The sequence below is a fragment of the Taudactylus pleione genome, unplaced genomic scaffold, assembly GCF_031769625.1.
Source record: "Taudactylus pleione unplaced genomic scaffold, aTauple2 ptg000154l, whole genome shotgun sequence".
NCBI lineage: Eukaryota > Metazoa > Chordata > Amphibia > Anura > Myobatrachidae > Taudactylus > Taudactylus pleione.
In genome coordinates this window covers 22,639,815-22,667,551 of record NW_028284556.1, presented here as the reverse complement: position 1 = coordinate 22,667,551, position 27,737 = coordinate 22,639,815, and the positions used below count along the sequence as shown (strand labels likewise).

General features: G+C 44.2%; 1 protein-coding gene across 1 annotated transcript in view; it reads left to right on the top strand.

Annotated features, from left to right (window-relative positions):
• Positions 1 to 15,060: 15,060 nt before the first annotated feature.
• LOC148521950 (protein kinase C delta type-like) overlaps positions 15,061 to 27,737 on the top strand; it is a 33,698-nt gene continuing 21,021 nt past the window's right edge. The window contains exons 1-8 of the mRNA XM_088474315.1: positions 15,061 to 15,157; positions 19,561 to 19,661; positions 20,501 to 20,671; positions 20,865 to 20,956; positions 21,791 to 21,853; positions 22,067 to 22,205; positions 23,975 to 24,247; positions 25,619 to 25,869. Coding sequence (XP_088330441.1) covers positions 15,112 to 15,157; positions 19,561 to 19,661; positions 20,501 to 20,671; positions 20,865 to 20,956; positions 21,791 to 21,853; positions 22,067 to 22,205; positions 23,975 to 24,247; positions 25,619 to 25,869 — 1,136 coding nt within the window. The 5' untranslated portion in view covers positions 15,061 to 15,111. The remainder of the gene's footprint in view (positions 15,158 to 19,560; positions 19,662 to 20,500; positions 20,672 to 20,864; positions 20,957 to 21,790; positions 21,854 to 22,066; positions 22,206 to 23,974; positions 24,248 to 25,618; positions 25,870 to 27,737) is intronic.

The following is a 27,737-nucleotide window of genomic DNA, read 5'->3' as shown; positions in this document are numbered from 1 at the left end:
CTGGGTCTGAATCAGCTCCTGAGTTCCTGCTTTTTCCTGCTGAAAAATAGCGCTGTATATATACAGTATATATATATATATATATATATATTCCAAAGGGATCCGGCACTCACTGAAAAGATACAAACTGCACCCCGTTGCCTGCACATGTACGTCCGGACTCCAGACCCACAATAATAGAAGTAAGGAAAGGTGAGCTTATGTTGTATACTTTGTCCTGACGAAAATGATAACTCATTGAAACATTGACCACAGGAGTAAAATCGTTTTTTGGATACCAAATCCTATGAGTGCCGCACTTTCCTTACCTCTATATATATATATATATATATATATATATATATATATATAAATATATATATATATATATGTTTGATAAGCTAAACTGGTTCAAGCGACTAGCATGACTTAAGTATAATGGCGTGTTATAACCCACTGGGTCAAGAATGAAGTGCAGTAGTCTTCATACAGTGTTCTCTCCAGAAAATGTTGGCAGCCGGGTGGCATCAAGTAGCAGCAGGGTGGCAGCCTTCGTGCAAAAAGGGGCGTAGCTTTCCATGGAGGGGCCGTGGCCACACAATAGTACCAATTCACATTAACCCACACAATATGGCCCCTTTATTGCCCAATATATACACAGTATGTCCCCTTATTGTACATTATGCCCACACAGTATGGCCCCTTATTGCACACTATGCCTGGCTTGGGTGTTGGGAGGGGACAAAGGTAGATAGCTTGGGCAATATTGTGGACAAGAAGGTGGTTAGAGAAAGGCAGTGGTAGGGGTAAGGACGGGGGTGCACACAGCAGTCAGGGTAAATGGGAATTAATACAAGGCGAAGGGGCCACAACTGGGGAGTGACAGGGGCCACAAAGCCAGCCAGTAACACCAATGACAGGGGTCCTTACCTATCAGGGTGCTCCTCTACCAGCACCGTTTACACCTGGGCAACTGGTCTGCACACCTCCCCAGCCCGGGTCCGACATCCCCTCTGAGGCACAGTGAATGGAGAGTGGCTGTGGCGGGAGCAGCGTGTGATGGAGAGGGACTGGAGTGAGGCTGAGTAAGCCAGGAACACAGCAATTAGCCGGCGGCAGCTGCAGAAGGCGCACACAGAGGGAGGAGGAGCCGCAAGCACCAGGGTGATTCTGGGTGTTGTAGTGAAGAGAATCTGCCGGCGGCGATTGGTTGAGAAGACGACACCGGCTGTTATTGGTTTCTACGGCACTGCGTAAACAGCGCGTCCTGCATGTCCCGGGTGGCAAGATAATTTTTTATATAGAGCCTTGGGAGAACACGGTTTTATATATATATATATATATATATATATATATGCATAAGTCTTGTAGCAAAGTGTAGTAAAGTGCTTTGTGAATAAAGGCCCCGATTCAGAGCTGAATGCTCTGAGCAGAACGCTTGCTCTGAATCAGGGCCGTCCTATTTAAATGTGGAGCGGCCTTATGGACGCTCGCATAGCTGTGGGTTACCACCCACAGCTTATGCAAGCGTCCATGATGATGGTCACGATGGTCAAGACCATCGCGACCATCGGGCTTGCGACGAGTACCTTGCGGTACGGTCCCGCTGCCGCAAGCCCAGGAGTGATTTTGGCTCTATCAGAGCCAAAGTCACTCTCACTGACATCATTACTGATGTCAGTGGGGCCGGACTCAGACGGTAGGCGTTCCCATGGGAACGCCTCCATCTGGCTGCCACGCCCCCGGCACGCCCACCAAAGGGGGCGTGCTATCAGTCACCATCGCACCTTTGGTGCGAGACCACAAGCGACGCATTTCTTGTCGCTCGCCGGGTCTCGCGCACGCGTACGATGGAGCTCCCTCCGTCGTGCGCATGCGCATTCTGACAACATCGACCCGTTTGCGAGTGAACTTTGCTCACGAGTGGGTCTGAATGACCCCCAAAGTGCAGCGTGTGCAAAGTGTGCTACTAAAGTGCTGAAATGGACCAATAATTTAACCGATTAAAATATCCCATCAAAATGGGGTAACCAGGTGGATAATAAAGTGCAATGTATCCACCTGGTAACCCATTAAAGGTTGATTAGAGGTTGTGATCATTGCTAGGCTGTGTTTTGGATTTTTGCTCATGTATAAATAAATTGCTATATATATCTTTATTGCACTCTGTTCATATCACTGGTATATCTTTTGGTATTTATGAAGCACTTTACCATCCCCATTTTGATGGGGTTATTTTAAATAGTTAAATTATTGGTCTATTTCAGCACTTTAGTAGCACACTTTGCACACACTGCACTTTTTTCACAAAGCACTTTACTACACTTTGCTACAAGATTTCTATATATATAGATGAACACTACTGCACTTCATTCTTGACCCAGTGGGTTATAAAACGCCATTATACATAAGACACCCTAGTCGCTTGAATCAGTTTCACTTATCAAACTCATTTCTGTGCTATAGACCCCGATGCTATTATTTATATTGGTACAAATGACGTTTTCAGAATACAGAGAAGAGTGGTCTTTTCTAATAAGTAGGTCTGATCCTGAATTGGGCCGTTCCATACACAGTTTACACACACGCATATATATATATTATATATATATATATACACATATAACATATATATATACTGTATATATATACACACACACATACATATAAATATTCATACACAGACATATATACATATATACACACATACATGTACAGTATATATTACACATACACACACACATATAGCTATATATATACACACATACATATATATATATATATATATATATATATATATATATATATATATTCATTAGGGGTGTGCACCGGCCACTTTTCGTGTTTTGTGTTTTGGTTTTGGATCTGGATCTTTCTTCGTGTTTTGGATCTGGATTGGTTTTGCCAAAACCACCCTTCCGTGTTTTGGGTTCTGGGTTTTGTGTTTTGGATCTGTATTTTTTTGAAAAAAAGCATAAAAACAGCTAAAATCACAGAATTTGTAGGTTTTTCTGCTCCTATGCTATTATTAACCTCAATAACCTTAATTTCTACTCATTTCCAGTCTATTCTGAACACCTCACACCTCACAATAGTTTTTTTATGTCCAAAAGGTTGCACCGAGGTAGCTGGATGACTATGCTAAGTAACACGAGTCGGCGGCACAAACACGTGACCCATCTAGGCGTGAAACTGCAGTGGCAGACAGGATGGCAGTTTGAAAAACTAGGCCCCAAACTGTACATAATGCAAAGAAAAAAAAGAGGTGCAAGATGGAATTGTCCTTGGGCACTCCCACCCACCCTTATGTTGTATAAACAGGACATGCACACTTTAACAAACCAATCATTTCAGCGCCAGGGTCTGCCACACAACTGTGGCTGAAATGATTGGTTCGTTTGGGCCCCCACAAAACAAGCTGGCAATTAATCTGTCCCTGCACAAACTGGCTCTACGGAGGCAAGATGTCATCCTCATCCTCCTCATCCACCGATTCCTCACCCTCTTCAGTGTGTACATCCTCATCCTCACCGAGTATTAATTCATCCCCGCTGGAATCCACAACCACAGGTCCCTCTGTACGTTCTGGAGGCTGGTCTCCCTGGAAGAGTTGATAATTCATTTTATGAACATCATCTTCTCCACATTTTGTGGAAGCAACCTCCTACGACTTTCGCTGACAAGGTTCCCGGCTGCACTAAACACTCTTTCGGAGTACACACTGGAGGGGGGGCAACTCAGGTAAAATAGAGCCAGTTTGTACAGGGACCTCCAAATTGCTTCTTTTTCCTGCCAGTACAGGTACGGACTGTCTGACATGCCTACTTGGATGCTGTCACCGATGTAATCCTTTAACAGACAGACGCACGCTTGTCGCTGCTGCTTTGAGGATGCAAGTGCAGCTACAGCCCACACAATTCACAAAGACAGAAAAAAAAAGAAGAATATTTTTATTGTTTGTGGAGTGCACTTTGAGGGTTACACCACCCTTTAACAGACAGACGCACGCTTGTCGCTGCTGCTTTGAGGATGCAAGTGCGGCTACAGCCCACACAATTCACAAAGACAGAAAAAAGAAGAAGAATATTTTTATTGTTTGTGTAGCACACTTTGAGGGTGTCACTACCCTTTAACAGACAGACGCACGCTTGTCGCTGCTGCTTTAAGGATGCAGGTGCGGCTACAGCCCACACATTTCACAAAGACAGAAAAAAAAAGAACAATATTTTAATTGTTTGTGTAGCACACTTTGAGGGTGTCACCACCCTTTAACAGACAGACGCACGCTTGTCGCTGCTGCTTTGAGGATGCAGGTGGAATCTAGAAGGGATTTGGAACCGGGGACACACTACCTCCATCAATTGTCTAAATCCCACTGCACTAATGGCGGATACCGGACGCACGTCTAACACCAACATAGCAGTCAAGGCCTCAGTTATACGTTTTCCTTCAGGATGACTGCTGTCGTACTTCATCCTCATCGCTAGGGACTGTTGGAGGGTCAATTGTTTAGTAAAAGTAGTGATGTTCCTACTTACTCTCTGGGATGATGAACAACTCCCAGCAGCAGCAATAGCACTAGGAGGAAGTGGTTCTTGATCTTTCCGTATTTTATTTTTATCGGAGAAAGTTTGGTCCTCCATTTATGTTATATTGATATATACGTGCGGCTAAAGCGCACACAAACACAGAAAATATTTTTTTATTTTTGCTGGAGAGTAGTGCACTTTGTGGGTTACACCACCCTTTAAGAAATGAGCCAGCCGGCTCTTTACTTATGGGACACAGGCGCACGCTTGGCGCTGCTCCTTTGTTGATGCACGTGCAGCCACAGTGCACACAAGTCACAAACACAGAAAATATTTTTTTTTTTGGTTTGGAGTGTACTTTGGGGGTTACAGCACCCTTTAACGGTCAAGCCAGCCGGCCCTTTACTTATGACACAGGCGCACGCTTGGCACTACTTTGTTGATGCACGTGCGGCTACTGCGCACACAATTCACAAACACAGAAAATATTTTTTTTTTTGGTTTGGACAGGAGTGTACTTTGGGGGTTACAGCACCCTTTAACGGTCAAGCCAGCTGGCCCTTTACTTATGACACAGGCGCACGCTTGGCACTACTTTTTTGATGCACGTGCGGCTACTGCACACACAATTCACAAACACAGAAAATATTTTTTTTTTGGTTTGGAGTGTACTTTGGGGGTTACAGCACCCTTTAACGGTCAAGCCAGCCGGCCCTTTACTTATGACACAGGCGCACGCTTGGCACTACTTTGTTGATGCACGTGCGGCTACTGCGCACACAATTCACAAACACAGAAAATATTTTTTTTTTTGGTTTGGACTGGAGTGTACTTTGGGGGTTACAGCACCCTTTAACAGTCAAGCCAGCCGGCCCTTTACTTATGACACAGGCGCACGCTTGGCACTACTTTTTTGATGCACGTGCGGCTACTGCACACACAATTCACAAACACAGAAAATATTTTTTTTTTGGTTTGGAGTGTACTTTGGGGGTTACAGCACCCTTTAACGGTCAAGCCAGCCAGCCCTTTACTTATGACACAGGCGCACGCTTGGCACTACTTTGTTGATGCACGTGCGGCTACTGCGCACACAATTCACAAACACAGAAAATATATATTTTTTTGGTTTGGACTGGAGTGTACTTTGGGGGTTACAGCACCCTTTAACGGTCAAGCCAGCCAGCCCTTTACTTATGACACAGGCGCACGCTTGGCACTACTTTGTTGATGCACGTGCGGCTACTGCGCACACAATTCACAAACACAGAAAATATATATTTTTTTGGTTTGGACTGGAGTGTACTTTGGGGGTTACAGCACCCTTTAACGGTCAAGCCAGCTGGCCCTTTACTTATGACACAGGCGCATGCTTGGCACTACTTTGTTGATGCACGTGTGGCTACTGCGCACACAATTCACAAACACACAAAAAATATTATTTTTTTAGCACGTGGGGGGGGCACCCCTGATGGACAGAGCACCCCCTGGACAACACTACAGCACCCCTTTAGGACTGGGACACTGCACAGGACTTTGGAGTGGACACAGCCCCTATGGAGAACTGACTGCACAACACAGTCCAGCCAGCCCCTATGGACTTTGAAGTAGTGGACACAGCCCCTATTAACAACAGCAGCACAGCACAACACAGCCAGCCCCTATGGACTTTGAAGTAGTGGACAATAGCAGCACAGCGCAGCACAGCACAGCACAACACTACTCTGCACTACACTACACTACACAGCCCAGCCAGCCCTAACTCCCACCCTCCCTCTTCACTGTCCACAGCCGAGTGAGAAAATGGTGCCGACGCGGGTACCTTATATAGGATCCAAAACCCGCGAGACTCGGAAGGCGGGATGATGACGTTTTGCCTCGATTTCAGATCCGAGTCAGGCGGGAAAAGTCGAGCCTGACTCGGATCGGCCTCGGATCTGGGGGGCTCGAGGGGGTTCGGATTTCAGAAAGCTGTGGGTTGTAGATGAAGACAGGTCCAGGCATCATGTCATTAGGCCCCTCTCCCTAGCAGGAAAGGAATCACATCATATTGGTCCAGGGCTTAATAATATGATACCCGCTCTCGCGTCTTACAGTTTTGGGTGCTCATAAGCACCACCCTGCGTGTACCACTGGTAACTGAAGGTCAAATGTTTATGAGTAATATAATAACTACTGTATAGGCTATTTACAAAATAAACTGTTGTCATCAATATTAGAGGAAAAAGACCCTTGGGATGAGAAATGACTGCCGGGTAACCCTTTGTTTTCAAGAGTTTTTCAGGTGCAGCCAGCAGAATAGTTCTAAAACTACTATGGGCCATATTCAATATGGGGCGAAAAGTCTGTCATCGGAGATAATTTATCGCTGATGACGTCATTTCCGCCTGTTTCAATTATCCCAATATTCAATTTTAAAGACTTTTCACCGGTGCGAAAAGTCTTTGTAAAAAAAATGGGTATATGTTTTCTCCATGTAATACATGGTGAAAAAAAGTGCAGAATTGGGGTTTTGGGGTGCAGAATAAAAGAAAATAGCCTGCAGCCTTTTTAATGTCCCCTAAAAGTATTCTGTGTCAAAAAACATTTTTAAAAAATCCTCAGGACACCCCAAAAAATGTACTTTCATTTTGGGGGTGAAAAAAAAAAATATTGGGGAAAAAGTTTTAAACTACCGAAAATGATTCAGGGGGGTTTCCCATGTATGCGACTAGTAGCGGCAGGTGCATTTTCTAGAATGCGGCTGGTAGCGGCAGGTGCATTTTCTAGAATGCGGCTGGTAGCGGCAGGTGAATTTTTGAAGAATTTAAAAAAATTACTTTAGGGACTTAAAAATATGCTTGTACCCATTTTTATGTGCCCCGAATTTGATAGGCATTGTTATTTTTACTCCCCAAAAAAAGCTAAGTGCTATTCTTCACTAGTTCTTCACAGGCGCATGTAAAAACCCCGACTATCTTCAGCAGGCCAAATCGGGGGTACCCAAAGCGATTCCCCATGTCAGAACATCTTTTGGGGGGTGACAGCATGATTTCCCCAAAAACAAACAGCACTTTTCGATACTTACCTTTCCGCCGGGTCCAGTTTTCGGCGGATCCAAATTGAATACGGGGATAAGCAGGCACACGCCCAATACTTTATCCCTGCAAAAAACAGCGTTGATGGCGAAAAGTCCGACCTCTGACTTTTCTCTTCAAATTGAATATGGCCCTAAAGTGACACTGTGACTGTGCGTCATGCTGTTGCTGATACATATTTCTACTTAAGCCTCTATAATTTATTCAATTTCTAGGTCTGAAAGGTTAAATTCTTTACTATACAAGCTAGCCTTCTATAGTTAATTAGCATGAAACAGCATCCATGATAAAAGATACAAGCGATACACCATCTGCGTCAGTCCAGCAAGGAGATTTGTCAGTGATGCCACAGAGGCCCTCTTCCAAGCTCAAAAATGTATATGAATTAATGTTTTTTTTAATTACCCTGATTTGTAACTTCAACATCAATTGATTGTAATAGGAGAAGTAACAGTATCAGCTACAATGTAGCTACATGAGATGGGCATCATCTATGGTGATGGGCTGTCTGGTAAAGCATAGCTGGTGCCATCATCAGCTGCCATGCTGCTGTCACATGATCACCTGCTACTGTTTACTTTCAAAACTCTGAGTGGCAGTTGGGAGTCAGAGACAGTTGGACTGTCGACAGGATGGCGTCACATCTGGAGGAAGCCAGGAGCTCAGAGGATGAGGAGTTTTCTATCTACAAGAGAAGAAAGAAGATGATGGCTTTGAAGAAAAGAAAGATATCTGACAGTTTGGAGGAGTCTTGGGCGATCAAGAAGGCCAGAAAGAGGATTTCCACCGAGTCTCGCACGAAAGGAAGGAAGAAGTGCCTGCATGTGGAAAACAGCTCTCATGATGGGAGCCAGGAATTTTTTTCTATGGATTATACCAGCCAAAAGAGTGATAAGAGGAGGAAGAGAGAGGATCAGATAGAAGAAATTGGCATAGACAGTGGAATGATTGCAGACAGGAAGAGAAGGAAAACATCTGGGGAGGTCATTCGCTTTGGTGACTCTAGAAGGAGACAGGAACGAGCAGGTATGGTCGTATCAATATATAAGACATGACAACCAGTAGACTTGGAATAATACAAACCTTACAAGAAAACAACAAAAACAATCTGGACAGTTTAGACCACTCCCATTATCCACAATTACCACACCCATTTCCTATGAGAATCACATATCCGACAAATTATGTACCTTTTGCCTGGTGGTAAATATGATAACCTTTATGAAGTAATTATTCAATATTATCTGAGGTAATCATTTATGGCCATCACATGCAGTATAACAATATTAGGATTTGCAGCTGAAATTATGAATATAATTAGAAATATGTGTTTAATTTGGCTAAAAGTCTTCTTTATCTGTTATTTTCCATCTCTTGGGTCTCTAACTGCTTGCTCAAGTTAGCATGGTCCAAGACTACATCTACTGCCCCTAAAGGGAATGTAAGCATGGGTCCCACTTAGGGGTAAGGCCAACCACTAGTGAGGTGATATACTGCCATTAGTGGGGTTGTGGTAATTCCCACGAGAATTTGCTTAAGTGTAGTATATAAAGAAAAAGAGTTTCATATATTCTATGAAAAAGAACTACTGTGATGAAATGTGCATTAATCAATAAACAACCTTAATTTATATGGATAAACATATGCATTAATAAATAAAAAAAATTTACTTTGCTGTTCAAGGGACTACCTGGGACTGTCTGTTATTAGTCTTTTTTTTTACGCAGATAATGTGTCTCTGTTGCTTTTCCTAAAAATATCACAGTTGGGGCTTCATTCAGCAAACACATTTCTACTAAACAATGCGGATATGAGTGTTACCACATTTTTCAGTACTATTCCCAATATACAGCAAAGTGTTACCAGAGAAGATAACGCAATTATCTTCTCCATTAATACCAGCTCGCACAGTATCACACTGTAGAGCAGAAGCCATTGCTCCCTACAGCTCTTTAACATTTTTGCAACTCATCAAGCATCAAAACATTAAATAAAGGTGTAGACGCTTATTTTATATAATGTCATCTCAGAATAGTGTCATATGAAGAAAAATCCTTCTTTCAGCCTGAAAACAACCAGGATAGAGGGATCTTGTACAATCAGTCCCTGTAGCTGTTCCCAGCAGTATAATGACACAGATTTGTAAAAAATGCATATATATATATATATATATATATATATATCTATATATAGCTCATCCCTGAGCTTTTTCATATTGCGCCTCTTTATACACTCCTCTATAGAAACTCCAATTTGGAGATGGAGGAGCATGTTGGGAAGGTAAGCAGTATGTATTCAAGCCAGAGAAGCACTGGGAAGGCTACAACTGGCAGAAAAATGGGCGTGGTCACTTAAAAATGGGGCATGTCAACATGACACACCCCTTTATCGTAACTCTGACCATTCCTTTGCATATGCACCTTAACCCCAGTAGTGCCCCTTATACAGTACCCCCAGTATACAATGTCCCCAGTTGTGGTCAATCTTATGCAGGCCCATAGTAGTGCCCCTTTTACAGTACCCCCAGTAGTGGTCCCCCTTAAGCAGCCCCCCCATTAGTTCCCCTTATACAGTACTCCCAGTATGCAATGCCCCAGTAGTGGTCCCCCTTATGCAGCCCCTTATTAGTTCCCCTTATTCAGTGCCCCCAGTAGTGGTGCCCCTTATGCAGGCCCCCAGCAGCGATCCCCCTATACAGGGCACCCTGTAGTGGTTCTCCCTAATTAGTGCCCCCAGTAGTGGTCCCCTAGTAGTAAGCCCCTTATATAGTGCCCCCAGTAGTAGTCCCCAGTAGAGGTTCACCCTCCCGATGCAGTGCCCCCAGTAGTAGCCACCCAGTAATGGTGCCCCCAGTAGTAGCTTCCCCCCCCCAGTAATGGTGATCCCAGTAGTAGTAGCTCCCCCCCAGTAATGGTGCCCCCAGTAGCAGCTCCCCCCCAGTAATGGTGTCCCCAGTAGTAGTAGTCCCCCACAGTAATGGTATCCTCAGTAGTAGTAGCTCCCCCCCAGTAATGGTGTCCCCAGTAGTAGTGGCTACCCCCCAGTAATGATGTCCCCAGTAGTAGTAGCCCCCCCCCAGTAATGGTGCCCCCACTAGTAGCTATCCCCCCAGTAATGGTGTCCAATGCAAAACTAATCCATATGCACTGTCCATATGCAGCCCTGCAGCACCTCCACTCCAGTTCCTCCACACTACAGAATCCTATCTATGACACTTATCTATGACACCTGACCTTCCCTGGCTGGCAGTCCCAATCAGTCCATAGCATCTGACAGTCACTGAATGGCAGCGCAGCAGCTGACTGAAACACGCACTAACAGTGAGATGCGGTAAGCAAAATCAATTAATTTAATTCGTTTTGCATTGGATTTACATGTAGAATATTATGGGATATTATTTAAAACAAAAACGCTGTGCTGCTACTGCCAAATATATATAATATAAAAAAATGGGTATAAGCAGAGGGAGGCTTTAAAATGGTCTATCTATCTCATATCTATCTATCTATCTATCTATCTATCTATCTATCTATCTATCTATCTATCTATCTATCTATCTATCTATCTCATACAGTCAGGTGCATAAATATTGGGACATTGACAGATTTTTCATATTTTGGCCTCTATTCACCACAATGGCTTTGAAATGAAACAAACAAGATGTGCTTTAACTGCAGACTTTCAGATTTAATTTGAGGGTAATTACATCCAAATCAGGTGAACGGTGTAGGAATTACAACGGTTTCTATATGTGCCTCCCACCTTTTAAGGGGCCAAAAGTAATGGGACAAACTAAACAATCCTAAATCTAACTTTTACTTTTTAATACTTTGTTGCAAATCCTTTGCAGGCAATTACAGCCTGAAGTCTGGAACGCATAGACGTCACCAGACGCTGGGTTTCATCCCTGGTGATGCTCTGCCACCTCTACTGCAAATGTCTTCAGTTCCTGCTTGTTCTTGGGGCATTTTCGCTTCAGTTTTGTCTTTATCAAGTAAATTGTTCTTCGGATTCAGGTCAGGGGACTGATTTGGCCATTGCGTAACATTCCACTTTTTAGCCTTAAAAAACTCTTTGGTTGCTTTTGCAGTATGCTTTGGGTCATTGTCCATCTGCACTGTGAAGCACCGTCCAATGAGTTCTGAAGCATTTGACTGAATATGAGCATATAATATTGCCCGAAACACTCAGAATTCATTCTGCTGCTTTTGTCAGCAGTCACATCATCAATAAATACAAGGGAACCAGTTCCATTGGCAGGCATACATGCCCACGCCATGATACTAACACCACCATGCTTCACTGATGAGGTGGTATGTTTTGGATCATGAGAAGTTCCTTTCGTTCTCCATACTCTTCTCTTCCCATCACTCTGGTACAAGTTGATCTTTGTCTCATCTGTCCATAGGATGTTGTTCCAGAACTGTAATGGCTTTTTTAGATGTTGTTTGGCAAACTCTAATCTGGTCTTCCTGTTTTTGAGGCTCACCAATGGTTTACATCTTGTGGTAAACCCTCTATATACACTCTTGTGAACTCCAGACCTTTTACCTGCTTAATTGTTAATGAAATAACGAGGGAATAGCCCACACCTGTCCTTGAAATAGCTTTTGAGTTGATAGTCCCATTACTTTTGGCCCCTTAAAAAGTGGGAGGCACATATAGAAACCGTTGTAATTCCTACACTGTTCACCTGATTTGGATGTAATTACCCTCAAATTAAATCTGAAAGTCTGCAGTTAAAGCACATCTTGTTTGTTTCATTTCAAAGCCATTGTGGTGGTGAATAGAGGCCAAAATATGAAAATTCTGTCAATGTCCCAATATTTATGCACCTGACTGTATCTATCTATCTGTCTCCTATATCTATCTATCTATCTATCTATCTATCTATCTATCTATCTATCTATCTATCTATCTATCTATCTATCTATCTATCTATCTGTCTATTGTGGGGTCCTGGGCAAGTTATAGATGATAATGTGGTTACTTCTACAACATATGACTTGCAGTAGTATGTGGCAATACAGGGGTGACAAAGCCTGATTGTCTCTGTAATATGTATGGGGGTATCTCTGTTCAGTGTGTAGCTAATATATATATGGGGGTACCTCTGTTCAATGTATAGCTGTAACACGTGTTTTGGCAAATGCAGGGGAGATATGTGTGGGCGAGGGGGGTCGAGGGGGCCCCCAGAGATATCAGTGTACCAGGCCCCAAGATTTCTGTTGGCGGCCCTGCCCATGGCTCAACTGAAGATATACCCTTAGTGACCTTCTGTAGCTTCTTTTCTGCTGTCATGTCCCCTCAATCTGTATATCCTCCCCCTCAGCCTGATGGCCTTAGGTTATACTGTAGGTATGTGATTTATCCCTATGTTATTCATCTGCAGTCCTTTCACCTCTGCAGCTGCCTAGCACCACCTAGCCTTAAATTGCCCCACCAGCCATAATGCAATCACTATGGGGTATTCAATATGGGTGCGATAACATCGTTTTTGCGTTAATATTGCAATGATGAAGTCATTATCGCAGGTTTTACTTTTACACCCTATTCAATTTCAAAGACTTATCGCAGTTTTGACAAGTCTTTGATAAAAAATATGTGATAACTTTTCACCATTGAATAGGTGTCGAAAAAAGGTGCAGAATTGGGGTTTAGGGGTGCAGGCTTAAAAAAAATATCCTGCACCCCTGAGATTGACATTTAAAAAAGAACTGTGTCAAAAAAAGTAAAAAACAAAAAATAGGGAAACCCCAAAAAAATAATTAAAAAATTGGGGTGCAAAAAAAAAAATGGGAAAAGATTGTTAAACAATAGGGAAATAGGTTCAGGGCTATTCTGCAAGTATGCGGCAGGTGTTTTCTAGAATAGATTTATAGCGGCAGGTGCACAAATGCAGAATTTTTAAAAACTTACTTTAGGGACATCAAAATATGCTAGTACCCATTTTCATTTACCCCAAATTTGATGGGACCACTTACAAAAACGAAAAAAATAACGTAAGTGCTCTTCTGCATCACTTCTTCAATGTCGGGAAAAAAACACCTGCTGCGGCTATTTAAATCCCCCACTTTCAATTAAAGGCTAAAACGGGGGTACCCATAGTGTTCCCCCTTGTTTTTACAATTTTAGGGGGGTCTTACAATTATTTTAAGGAAAAATTCGCAACTTTACGCAAATCCAACTTCGGAGTTTCCCGTTTTCATTAATTTTATTTTGAATACGGGGATAAGCGGGAGCGCGCACCATACCTTTACGCAGAAAAAAACTCCGATATGAAACGTTAACTTCGCCAGGGAAGTTAACCTTTCATATTGAATACCCCTCTATGTGTCCGAGGGAGGGGGTGATTTATCCTTCTAGATGGAAAATGCAGCATTTCCCTTTTATTATGCATTGTTAGGGGATATCGGGCATAGGGGACTAGATAATGATAACCACACCCAGTGCTGTTACATGGCTATGGAAATAGGATGCTTAATGTAAAGGGGCAGCAGGCATAGTTACTATGAGAAAGAGATTGTGCTCTCCTGCATGGGCACCTTACAGCTGACTACAATAGGTATATGTTTACTACTGAAGAGTATGTGGTTTTATCCAGTTATTTTACATATGGGGCAGGATTTAGTGCAGTAAATGGTTTGTCACAACTAAATCTCTGATATCTTGAATCACAGTTAACATGACCTATTCCATTAGATACAAAATGCTCTGCTCCTGGGGTCCCACCTAATGTATGATTGCAGTCACCTGTGCTGAACTAGGTAATTGATGAGACAGGTGTTTCAGCACAGGTGTCTGCTATCATAAATTAAGAGGGAAGTCCAGGAGCAGAGCATTTTATTCCTAATGGAATGGTCACTTTGGAGCATACTTACCGACTTTTCTGCAGGGGGCTTCGGGAGGGGGCTTCCAGGTCCGTCCAGCAGAGAGGGTGGGGGCGGTTCAGGTAGGCGGAGCGGGGGTGTGGCAACGCGATTGCATCATAGTGGCCCCAACCCCCATGCTTTAGAATACTAATATTACTGGCATTATAAGGAAGGGGGCGGGGCTATGATGACGAGATTCAGCGCGAATCGCATCATCACACCCCCGGACTGCCCACTTTTGCGGGTTTGCGAGGTGCCGGAGGCCATTCCGGGGGACTTGCCTAGTCTTGCGGGGTGCCAGGAGCAGCACCCGATTATCGGGAGAGTCCCGGGAGAGTAGACAAGTATGCGTTGGAGGGTCTGAGTTAAGCTGTCAGTAACCCGGGTTATATGAATAAATAGCATAATACATTCTGTTTGCTGCAACAAACTTTGCTGCATCTGTAAAACCATAATCTTTTACCACCTTAAATAAACTGGTTAATTACAAGCATGATAACAGCTGACTGCATGCAGCTGGGTAATGATCATGTGTCTGGTTTTAAATGCAATGTGCAATGCGAGTTGGCCTTAATAGCTCCAGCATTGTATATATGGAACTAAGGGCCTGAAACAGCATGGATCGCAATTGCAACTGCATACGCATATCGGTCAATGGTGCATACTGCGCATGTGTATGCACCGCAGTGCGCATGTGAAGGTTAGCATTGCATTTACACACGCAGATAGAAAGCCATCGCAGAGTGAGTGATGGGATGTCAGTGTTTGGGGGTGGTGACGAGGGAGTGGTAAGAGAAACCCAGGCGTGCCTGTCCGTTTGAACGCCATTACATGGGTGTGCATACATTAGCTACTGTGACGACATATGCAGCCTGAGTACTCACTGCATGCAACGGAACCTGCAATTCCTGAGACAGGAAAGATTCAGTATATAGGAAAGATTCCTGGACTGCACACCCTGAATATATATATATATAATATGCAGCTGTGGCTGCTCTTAACTATTTCTTTTACACTTCACTTTTCCTATTATGGCAGTGCCCTAGGGTGGCTTAGCTGGGCTAGTTTGGGGGTGTCCTGCGCTCTGGATTTGACCCCTAGTATGTTAGGGACCTACCCTAAAGAGGTTACCTGGATGTGGTGGGTAGGCCCATAACCTTGGCCATGATTATGCTAAAAACCTCTATCGATTGCAAAATTTGATAGGTCAGACCTGCTGTAATTCTGTGTGAGGGGCCAATGTTACTCATTATTACCGATTTATACGCAGGACTGAGAGGTATTACGGATGTGAGAAAGCGGTAGTGGGCGTCTCTATGCTGGCTGAGTGGTTGCAAACATTAGCATATTTCGCAGCAGAACTGCATGCATTATCACAGCTACGATCGCAATAGTGATCTGTAATGAATCAGGCCCTAAATACAGATTTTACCCACACGCTGAGTTGTATGCATCCTTGTGACTGGACTGCTACAATCTGTATGCTTGGCGTCATAGATGTCATTATTTTCAGTTCTCACTTGTGTCAGCCCTTTCCCTGGTGCAAGAGATCCTCCTGAATATACAGGTGTATTTACACATATGCACAATCCCTGCATAGCCCACAATTATGTGGAGATGCTCCTAATAAGCTATATCTACTTGTTACTCATAGAGGAAACAATTCCATTGTAAGATGTTTCATTGTAGTTCCAGGGAGTATTTTAAATGTCAATACCCTTTAGCCACAACAAAATGGAGCACAGCATACAATCTGACCTCTACATTAATGAAATACATGGGGTATAACGGAATACTTTATAGCGTTTTTTATGTATTTAGGTCTGTTTACTGTAATATGCTCCCCCTTGAGTTGCTGCAACGCCACATACTATTGCATGTTACCAGGGTCGGCTCGAGGAGGTGTCACGCCCTGTGTGGAGAGGGAATACGATGCCCCTCACCCTGCGCTCGGTGAAGTTGTGAGCGCCCAAAAAGGAGGCGTGGCCTAATTATCATAGACCATGCCCCCTAAGTGACACTAATTGGGGACGTGCCTGTATGGCACTTCTCCCATTTAACGTCAGGCTGGGAGCAAGCCCAGCACTCGTTCAGTAGCTGGGCTGCCCCCAGCCCTCTTCCTGCACTGAATTGTCCATTACTTTTCTATGGGGCCGGCACAGCTGCGGCGGTGGGAGTGTCCAACCTCCCGACCACCAGCGGGACCCTTCGGCCCGCGGGTGGAACAGCAGGGCAGTGCCCAAAAAACGGGACTGTCCCGCTGAAAATCGGGAAGATTGGCAGGGGTACACCCTCAATGGGGTGGCGTCCCTGTTCGACTGCAATGGTTGAACATGCCTCGTGCCAGCCCTGCATGTTGCTTTAGCCTTGACTTCTCATCTTGTGCTAATCCCTACTAACTACAATAGGTGCAAGGGGTACACCTGCTTTAGGACCCAGTGCTGAGGGGGGTGATCTACCTTGTCAAAGTTATATGTGTTATATTTTTTACCATTGGGCAGTCTCGGACTGGAGCATGAAGGGCCCACCGGGGGAATGCAGTGATAGGGGCCCATATTTGGGGTTGTGGCCAGCCTCCACAGAGACTTGGCTAACCATTAAGAGTGCATGGTCTGGGTCCCTTAAAGAATCTATATAGTAAATACTGCTAATGCATGCAAGATAATGTGCAAGATTAATAACAGCAATGCATTGTATAAAATACATCATAGTTCTGTGCAGTATAATTTAACATATGTATAATTAATAATTCAAGTGTACAGTCTGGAACCTGAGCACTAGAGAAGAGGGTAGGCCCTTGGGCAGTGGGGCCCACCAGGGGTTTCCCCTGTACCCGTGGAGGCCAGTAATACACTGCCATTGGGTGCTACATAGGGGCCTTCTCAAACTTTTGCTATGGGGTCTTCAAATACCTACCTGACTCCACCTACAGTTTATATGGTGAAGGCCCCTGGCAAAATAAGGGACTAGCACTCCCCCCTCACAGTTATAGTACATTATTCCTACACAATATAATGTATAAAGTGCAATATAGCCCACAGGGGACAATTGTGCCTTCACATTGCCATTAATAAATAACACATATTCTAGAGAGAACCAGGGTTACAGAGAGTTTTCAGGCATGCAGTTGTATGGGGACACGGGAAGTTACACACTGCGCAGCAGCACAGGCGCATTGTCAGGACTTGGGGCAGTCAGCACAGAATACCGGCGGTGCGAGTGATCACGGTATACAGCGCTCACTGCTCAGTCATTTCACATCTCCCATTCTGAGACCAACATAATAAACATAACCACTGTTGATCCCATGTAGCCATCCCCAATAAATAAATATACCTTCCTATAAAGCCCATAATAACATCAATATTTAATAAATAACCCTCATCCCCACCTTAAATGAATAGACATTGCCAAGATGCCACTATTATATTAATATCCCTCATCATTAAATGAACAGTTCCCATCCACTGCTAAATGATTACCCCACCACACCAATAAATTAATAGCCCAGCCCACATCCCCATTACATTAAATAATAATATCTCCACACTAATAAATAGCCAAGTCCTCTATCCAATAACATTAAATTACTAACCCACATAATAATAATAAAATTAATAGCTCAGTCTCCTGCTTTAAAACAGTCTCCCTGCAGCCTGAGCTCAAGGGGCTCAGAGATGCTGTGTATTCTGGTCTCTCCCCATTTACATGCACTGCTCACCTGGCCAGCCCCGCAGGATTGCCCACTCACTGCTGCTGCTGGCTTTTTGCAGGGCTGATAAGTGTAAGTAAAATTATGTTTTATACAGTTATAAAATGGTATATATATATATATATATATATATATATATATTATATACACACACACTATATATCACCATAAAGTTTTTTTTACCTGTATAAATCTCTTCTTTTAAATTGTTCCAAAATTATTGATTTATTAAATAATCTAATTATGTAAATAAGAACTATTACCTTTATTCAGTATACTGTCATTAATAATCTACATATTTATTAATTGTGTTTTACCAAATCAGGTGTAAATAGTTATTTACATAATTTGATCATTTTAAAAAAATCAACAATTTTGGGGTCATATTTGGAAAATATTAGCCAATTAAATGGTTAAGCAATGGGGCCCACTGAGGATATCCCAGATACACTGATGGTCAGCCCATCCAGCTATTATACAAATAATATTAAGCAACTGACCGGCACAAGGTGATGCAATATGACACCAGCCTGAGGTGCAAATACCCCTCCACAGCCCATCCCTGACCATTTTTCCAACAGTAGCAATTGATGACCCACTTTCCTCTGTATGGCTGAGTTTATGTGCTCTCTCTGTACACAACAGTATTCTGACTGCATTACAGTTACATAATGGTGTAATACAATACAATAATGTACATGCATTTTACATGTGCCTCTAAGAGCTCTATTTACTACAATCTGCATTGGGAATGCAGATTGTAGTGTGATATTACTCCGGTCAGCTGACATCCCATACTGCACTGGGACCCGGTCACCTGATGACCGAGCCGCAGTGCAGTAAGGGAGACCAGCTGACCGGAGGGAGGACATCACCGGAGCCCCGAACTCCGGTCCCTGGACTCAGGTAAGTAAATTTTTTTATTTACTTTTTTTTTTTTGCAGTGTATCAGCGTGTGGTCTGTTTAGACCACACAGCTGATCACTGGGGCCGTCTCCGGGCTCTGCTCTGCATGTTAGAGCGGAGCAGGAGTCCGGTAACCGGAGGAGACCCTGGATAATGCCACCTCCAGGTGGCGTTATTATCACAGGGCCTCCCCAGGCATATTTTTCACAATTTATTTTTAGTAACTTGCACACAGATCGCATTTCCCATTCCAATTATGGGAAATGCGATCTGATCACTAAAAATAAGTGATACGTAGGGGTTGGAGTAGAATTTTACGAATTGTACTCCAATTGCCCTGTAGTAACTTTAGGTGAAACTAAAATAATGTGAAAAGGGTGTGAAAACACCCTTTTTCACTTAAGTTTAGTAAAACTAATGATAATAAATAGAGCCCTAACTCTGAATAGTAAATGTTACATTGTTCACTTTTTTATCCCTATAAGGAGGAAGTGGTGTTCAGGAAGCTGCTCCTGGAGAAACAGTCTCTACATACATCAAGAGGCTGTCCTTCTGCCATCTACTGGGCCAGGGCAGCTTTGGGAAGGTAAGTCATGTGACTGTGGTTACATAACTCAGGTAACAACTGTGTGACTCAGACATTGTAGTAAAGGAGGCATCATGAATATATTATCATTGTCACTCCATGTACGTCATTAAGCATCACCATAAAGCAGTGTGGCAGGGCCAGATTAAGGCTTGTGGGGGCCCCTTAAATTGCGGGGGCCCCTTCAAGCCACACGGAGCTTCCCCCCTTCCCCCTAAGCCTTCTGCCCTCCTACCCCCAAACACTCTGCCGCTGACTTATCTGAGTGACGGCGTGCGGGCGTGACCTCCTCCCGGCAGAGCTGCTGCCTGGTCCTCCAATCGACGTCACGAACGTAATGTGTCACGTGGCGCCGGTGAGAAGAAGACTCGGGAGCCGCTTTGAGCTGTATGCAGCGGCACTGTCACTGGATACCTGTTCTCGGCAGGGTCACACTGATCCTGTGTAGGGGCCCCTCCGTGTGTGGGGCCCAGGGACAACCGCCCCTGTCACCCCCCCCTTAATCCGGCCCTGCAGTGGGGGCAAGACTTAATGGCACTATTACCCTCAGTCACATCATTAATCTGGGAATATTCTGGAGTCTCATTCTAGGAAAGTAGCCGGGTAGGCCTTACTCCTGTGCTGGCTGACTGCATATTACTATTGTCATTTACAGAAACGTCATCCACAGTCTACTCTGTAGATTCAATCTATAAATTAAATTTTTTTTTTTACTTTAATGACACTGGAAATACAATATACTGCTAACCTCTAAAGATATGGAGCTACCTGGATGCGTATGGAGGTAATAAAATGTAAGTAGAAATATGATTGTGTGTGTATGCCTCTATCACCTGTAGGTCCTGCTGGCTGAGGACTCTCTGACTGGTCAGCGACTGGCAGTGAAGGTCATCAAGAAGAGAAATCTGCTATTGAAGGACCCGGAGCTGGTGTTTGTGGAGCGCAGGGTGCTAGAGGTTGCGTCTGGTAGTGCCTTCCTCATCCATGGTCACCTTGCCTTCCAGACCACGGTACAGTGTATTTCTTATTAGACGAGGATCATTAGTTGGGATTCTTTATTTATATTTACACATTTATCATATACAGGATTCATCTCTTCTTGGGTAATAATGTTACTATGAGCCAGTACGCTCACTTGGAGTTGTTGCCATGTTCTCCTAATAAAATGTATTATATGACTATTGTGTGTGTCCAATGAAACAGAACCATCTATTTCTGGGTCTGGAATACGCGAGTGGCGGGGACTTATACCAGTTCCTGCAGAGGAAAGGCCGCTTGGACATCACCAGCGCAACGTAAGCACCTCAAATACAACAGACATGTACTGAAATGAACTGTAACAGTGTGTGCACAGATAGGGACAGTATAAGGGTTGTACACCTTTTGTAAATTCCCCTTAATATTTCCTACCCCTACACCTTTACCCAAAGCTGGGATGCTAGATGGCCCAGCAGATAACATTACTGGGGTACCTTGTCCTTATCAATAGAGCTTGTTTAAGATAATAATACTCAGTTTTGAGCTGCATTACATCTGCATTGAAATGAGTTAGACTTAAATAAAATGCAGACTTTAATGTACATGCCCCCATCCCATACACCTGGGCCATCCTCTCCAGGGAATGGCAAATGTTCAATGTAATCTTTTCATTAAGGTACGGTCTGATCACCTTAATTTGGTCTTTATGTGGAATGTGAGTATGGATAGATTAACATGCAGGGGCACAGAGAGAAGGGGGAGCAGATACTAATTACCGGGGCCTGGACTTGTTTGAGGGGCTTGGCAGGGTGCCTGGGCCAGCTCTCGAGGGGGATAAACACCCCCCTTTGCAGGTGCACATAGTATTTTCCACTAATTTTTTTCAGGGGGATTTGACCACACCCCCTATATATCACCTGGTCCCACCATTGTCTTGATAGCCCTGCTAACATATGGCCTATTAGATCATGGAATGTCTTGCATATATGTCAATGTGCTGATCATGTGGGGGCATAGTTGTGAGAATGTGTCAGTGATAACAGGGTGTCATGTGACAGGGGCAGTGTTATGACATGAGGGGGTAAGTGGGAATATCAGGTTTTCTACCTTTTTCTAATGTCAACAAGTTACAGTCATTTCCTCTCTTTAAGGTTCTACGCAGCTGAGATCACATGTGGTGTACAACACCTGCACTCTAAGGGTGTCATCCATCGGTAATTATACTAATAATTCCAATTTCATACATAATCAGGTCACAGTGATGTGCACTTTCTTATTACGCTTAAAGTAAGAACTGAAATCACTGTAATCACTAGGTGGCGCTGTCTGCAAAATGTGACTCCTGTAATACTATTAGTAATTTATGTACAGTATATATTTCTCACTAGACAAAACAGTTCTCATTTATTATAAATCTTTCTTTTTAGAGACCTAAAGCCAGATAACATCCTGATGGCAGAGTCTGGTCATCTGAAAATTGCTGATTTCGGCCTGGCAATCGATAACATCTTTGGTGACCAGACAGCCACAGCCTACGCTGGAACCCCTGGATATATGGCACCAGAGGTGAGGGGTATAATATATTTTTACTATCAGCAGCATATGCTCCGGCTTACGCTTGGCAGATGTCACATACAATTATTACATTATTAATCAATGTTTTTTGCCATTTGTTTTGACTGCAAAATACAGTGTATACATCACTTTTAGGCATAAAATTTAAAAATCTTTTCTAAAAATAGAAAAAACTCTCCATATGGAGAAAAAAATGGTTACACCACACACATATAAAACATTATGGGCCTAAGTCAGAGGTGGGAGCAGACGTGACTGTGTCTTTGGTGATCGCCCATATGTGATACTATGTAATGCCACTACACAGCCCTTCCCTGGTGTACATCTGTGTGTGCAAGGACTGAGACGTCACTATGGGCATATGTAGATACTGTAATACTGCCTGGTGCATCTGTAGTCACCACCATCGGTCACACCATAGAAACTTATACCAGCCCTATGGCAGGTGCAGATTATACAAGTATGGCCTCACTGTGAGTGATTGAGCATCCATGTACACAAACACGCTACTGACATGCCCATAAGACAGACCATCTCTGTGCATCTGTTTAGTCACCTCCCAGTCACCACCCAGGAATGCCAAGCACTTCTCCTAGACATGTCTGATGGTGTGCGGCTCATCAGTGTCTTTGTGCACACACACTGCGTAACACATGTGCCGTAGGAGTTTTAAGGATTTTCGGGTAAGCGCAGTAGCAAAACATTGCCCAACTCTGTGACCATCGGCATTGCGTCCAATTCAAAATCAGGCCCTATATGTCCTGTCAGCATAAGTGGTGCATTCGCCATCATTCATTGACAAGTGGGTCGCTAGTGCTGGTGATCATCATCATCAGTGAATGTGCACATGTCCCTGACCTACCCCAAATAATAATTCTGGCCTCCATCTGTTCATAGCTGTGCCATCACACCTTTATTGTACTCTTAATAAGAGCGTCACTCACCTGCCTACCCAGGAGCAAGCATGTGTGACAGCAGTGCTGGGGAAGTACTCTGTGGCACCCTGTGCCAACCCCGCCCCTGAATATGTGACTTCATGATGTTACTACACTCCAGGCAGCTCTACAGGCTGCAGGGTGTGTGTTTGTAGTGACCAGGCACCCTGCAAGCCAAATACAGGAGCCTGGGACAGAGACAGTGCCATACCAAGGGCCCTGCACAATGACACTGCTCACACTTCCCTATTGACATCACTGAGTGGCAGATTCACTGTCCGTGGAAGTCACGGCTAAGGATGGCCATCGACCATCGATTTTTAACAAGCATTAAAGGTTTACTACCGATGGGCGACGGTTTTGCTATCGATTGCAGAGAGCCAATGGAGCTCAATGTTTTTTCTTCTACAGAGAGACAAGGACCTTAGCTGCGCCCCGCGGTAGCCTGCTAAGTCCCACCCCACGTTTTATATTGGCCCGCGACCCACTATTTACTAGGCAGCAGTGGCCATCAAGTGGTGCAAACCATCAATGGTTTTCCATAGATGTTTTGTTTTGCACCATCAATGGTTATCATCGATGGCACCATGGAAGGTGACCATCAATAGAAAGCCCTATATGACCATTCCTAGTCACGGTTGTGACGTTTTTAGCCACTTTAAGCAATTTGCGGCAAAGAATCAGCTAATAGAATGCTGCCCAAAGTGTTACCTACTGAAAGAGGTGGGATAATAGCAAAGAACTAGTGCCAATGAGACACAGACACATGGCATATAGTAGATAATGATAGAGTAACAATGTGCTATAATGTCTCTCTTATGGTAGATGCTGGCAGGAGAGGAGTACAATGCTGGAGTGGATTGGTATTCATTTGGTGTCATCATTAATGAAATGATTACCGGAACCCGTCGCTTCCATCCCAGACGGTTCCACGAGGCAGAAGCTGTGGCTAAAGACATCATTAAGCAGCTCCTGTGTAAAAATCCATCCAGGCGTTTGGGAGTCAACGGAAACATCCGCCAGCATCCTTTGTTCCAGCGTATGGATTGGGTCTCGCTGGAAGCCCTTAGACTCCCACCACCACATGTCCCTGACCCAGTAAGTATAGGAAAAAAAGCAGTTTTGCACAATTAATGCATTTAAAGATAATAAGGGTCATTTACAAATATAATAAAAAGATGAAAGTCAACTATCATTTTATGATGAGAGGACATCGCTCAGCCTATCCACATGGTGATCACTGTGGCATTACCTGCTTTATTTAGCTAGTGAAATAACTGCAATCACACTGCACCCATATGTAGTAAGTGATTTCATGTACATTATTATATTGAGTCCAGCCACTGCCAACATGAAACTCCGGAGAACTAGGTATTGAACAAGGGTGCAGGTGTATGGTCAGGGCAGCTACTAGGGGGGCACGTGCCCTTGACGCTGGTCTTGGGGGCACTGAGAACAGGCTGCTGAGCAGGGGCCTAAGGTACCTGGCTGTTAGTGTGGGTTTAGAGCTGCACGCCGGGACTGGCAGGCAGCCGCCCGCTGCCCTGCAGAGGCACAGAGCTGCAATCATTCTCATGTGGCGCCAATTGAGAGCCAATCAGAGCTCGTGGACCAGCTGCAAATCAGCAGCGGCTGCCGGTCTGCAAGCTCTGATAGGCCCATGACCGGTGTCACATTAGAATGATGATGGTGTTTGTCTCTCAAGGGCTGTGGACGGTTGCCTGCCAATGCAGGCATGTGGCCCCAAATCCTTAGCTGGAAAGCAAGCTTGCCAATGCGGCGTGCAGCTCCAAATTTTATGGTGAGAGGCTTCAAATCCTGGGAACAAGGTGAGAGGCTTCGGGGAAGGAAGGGGGATATAAATGTGTAAGGTGCATTATGGTGGGTTAATGTGTAAAGGGTATTACTGTGGCATAATTTGTAAGAGGGCATTATTATGGCATAATGTGTAAGGGGCATTACTGTGGCATAATGTGTAAGGGGTATTAAGGTGGCTTAATGTTTAAGGGGCATTACTGTGGCATAATGTGTAAGGGGCATTAGTGTGGCATAATGTGTTGTAAGGGACATTACTGTGGTATAATGTGTTGTGGGCGTTACTGTGTGGCGTAATGTAATACATGAAACAACACACCTTTTTCAGGAGTGCACATGCATTGCACGTAAAAAAAATTCTTCTTTGTTGTTTTTTTTGGGGGGAGGGGCCAAATTACTGCCTTCCCGCGGGTGTGAAAAATCCTAGTTTTGGCCCTGGTATGGTTTGGGCGCCAGTAGACTTTGCAGCCTACAATATATGCACCGCACACCCCGCACCCTTTATAGAGAGGCAGAACCACACTACATTAGTCTGTGCTATCAGCGGATCCATAGATACATGTCACATCTTACTTTTTTCTAAAACTTTTAGCTTTTATGAATTTGAAATCAGATTTGAGTACATGGATGTTTATTTGTCTCTTCTTCCTGTAGCCCACCATTGAACACAGCTCCAGAGGATGTAACATCGAGGAGATGGAAGCAGCAGAGGCTCAGATAACACCACTGAGCTCAATGGACCAGGAGCTGTTTAGAGGGTTCTCATATGTGGGCTCCAACTGGAGGACCATCCCCAGAACACCAGCCTTCCAACTGCATGGAGCGAGATGGCCTAACACCTGGAAGATGGTTATGGAACGAAGAGATGGTTTTAAGCTGATGGTTTTCGCATTCATGTTTATATTGTATGTGTATATTCTATTTATAAGTTAAGAGTATAATTTTAACACATTTTCTTTTCTATTCTTCTGAGGTCACCTCTGAGGATGTGCTCTACTGATTATGTCACCACCTCCCAGCAGGAATAGTTTAGACTTCTCGCTGGATGAAGAAGGTAAATTCTAAGAGGGTGACTTATACATCTCAGGGCTCATGTCTGTCACTCAGCAAATCAGTTGATTGATGCTGGTGATAATATTGAACTTTGAGTTTTTATAGTCAGCTCCTCTATGAAAGTGTCTTAATTATTAGATTCATACACAGCCATGGTTGTTCATGAGATCTCTGTTGGCATTTTAATATAGAGTACCCCATACTTCAATCTCTGTAATTCAAAATCAGGCCCCATATCTCTGATGACATTATAATGTAAAATATTCCCCTCCTTACCAATCTCTGCAATAATGCTAAATGAGACCGTAGATCTCTAGCAGCACAATATAATATACATAATATAATACAGCATAATATAATTTAAATCTACCTTCTATATAATATAATATAAAATCAGATCTCTGAAGTAATTATGAGACTGAGCCAGCGCCGTTTCTAGAGAGGAGGGGGCCCGTGTGCAGTCTCCGACATAGGCCCCTTCCTCTCCGCCCGGCGGCCGGCAGTGCACTGAGCTGTGCGCGGCCAGCGCTGGAGGTATAGACTCTGGGCACTGCAGAGGCGGCCATTTTCCCTGTACTGCGCATGCGCAAACAACGGGAAAATGGCCACCGTGGTCGTTTTACAGCGCAGGACCCCCGCACCGATGTGCCACTCTGGAGAGGTACGTAATATTATGGGTGCAGGGTGTGCAGTGCGTTGCCCCCTTTGACCCAGGGGCCCATGTTCCCCGCACAGCCTGCACCCTTTATAGATACGCCCCTGGACTGAGGGCCTGATTCAGAGCCGGACGCTATTTGCGGACGGTCGTTCAGAAAAAGGGGCTGGCTATTTAAATTGAGCGCTCGCTCTTTGCGGTCTGTTGACGCCTCTATGTCTGAGCGAGCGAACAAAACATGCGCTCACTATTTTGTAAAGACGCCCTTGGCCGCTCGCATCATACGTCATCTCCACTATTTATTAGATTAATCGAGTACATCAAAAGGCGTATGAACTGCTCGCTATTCTTCTGGTAGCATTTTCCTACCGCAATCATGCGAGCAGTTCAGACTAAAAGACAACCAAGTGACGTGGTCGATGACGCTGCTTTGTTAATTATGCACACCCTTCAAATGCCCGTTTTGACCATTTGGCACGCCTGCGTTCGGATCTCCACTCCCCGTTTTCAAGCACCTTCCCCTGTTACCACCCACAAACGCCTCATCCTATCACTCAAATTAGCAGGCATTCGCTATTTTGCGAGCAGACGATTTCCGACCGCACTGACTGGTTGGCGCATGCGCATTACAACCCATATGCATGCGCAGATGTGCGAACATCGCTCGGAGTGAACGAGCGCCCGCTTACGAGCGGCTCTGAATCAGGCCCTGAGCCCACTCCCAAAAGTTTATTGGTATAATTATTATGAAATTAGATCACATATCTGTAGGGTGAAACAATTAAATAACTTACCCCTCCTGTGGTGTCTTGCTGTCTGTCTGTGCACTGTACAGGCCATGTGACAGCAGCCTGCACTCTGATTAGTGGATAGTTTCAGACATTCACTAATTAAAGTATGGAGACCTCCAGCTACTCCATCTTGTGAATGACCAGCACCATCCACCAATCAGTTTGCTACAGTGTAAGATGATCTCATACCCAGTCACTGTGCAGCCACACAATGTATGACTGAACTTGGGGAAGGGGATGGCCTATCCCATTTGGTTACGCGCCTGCTGTCTAT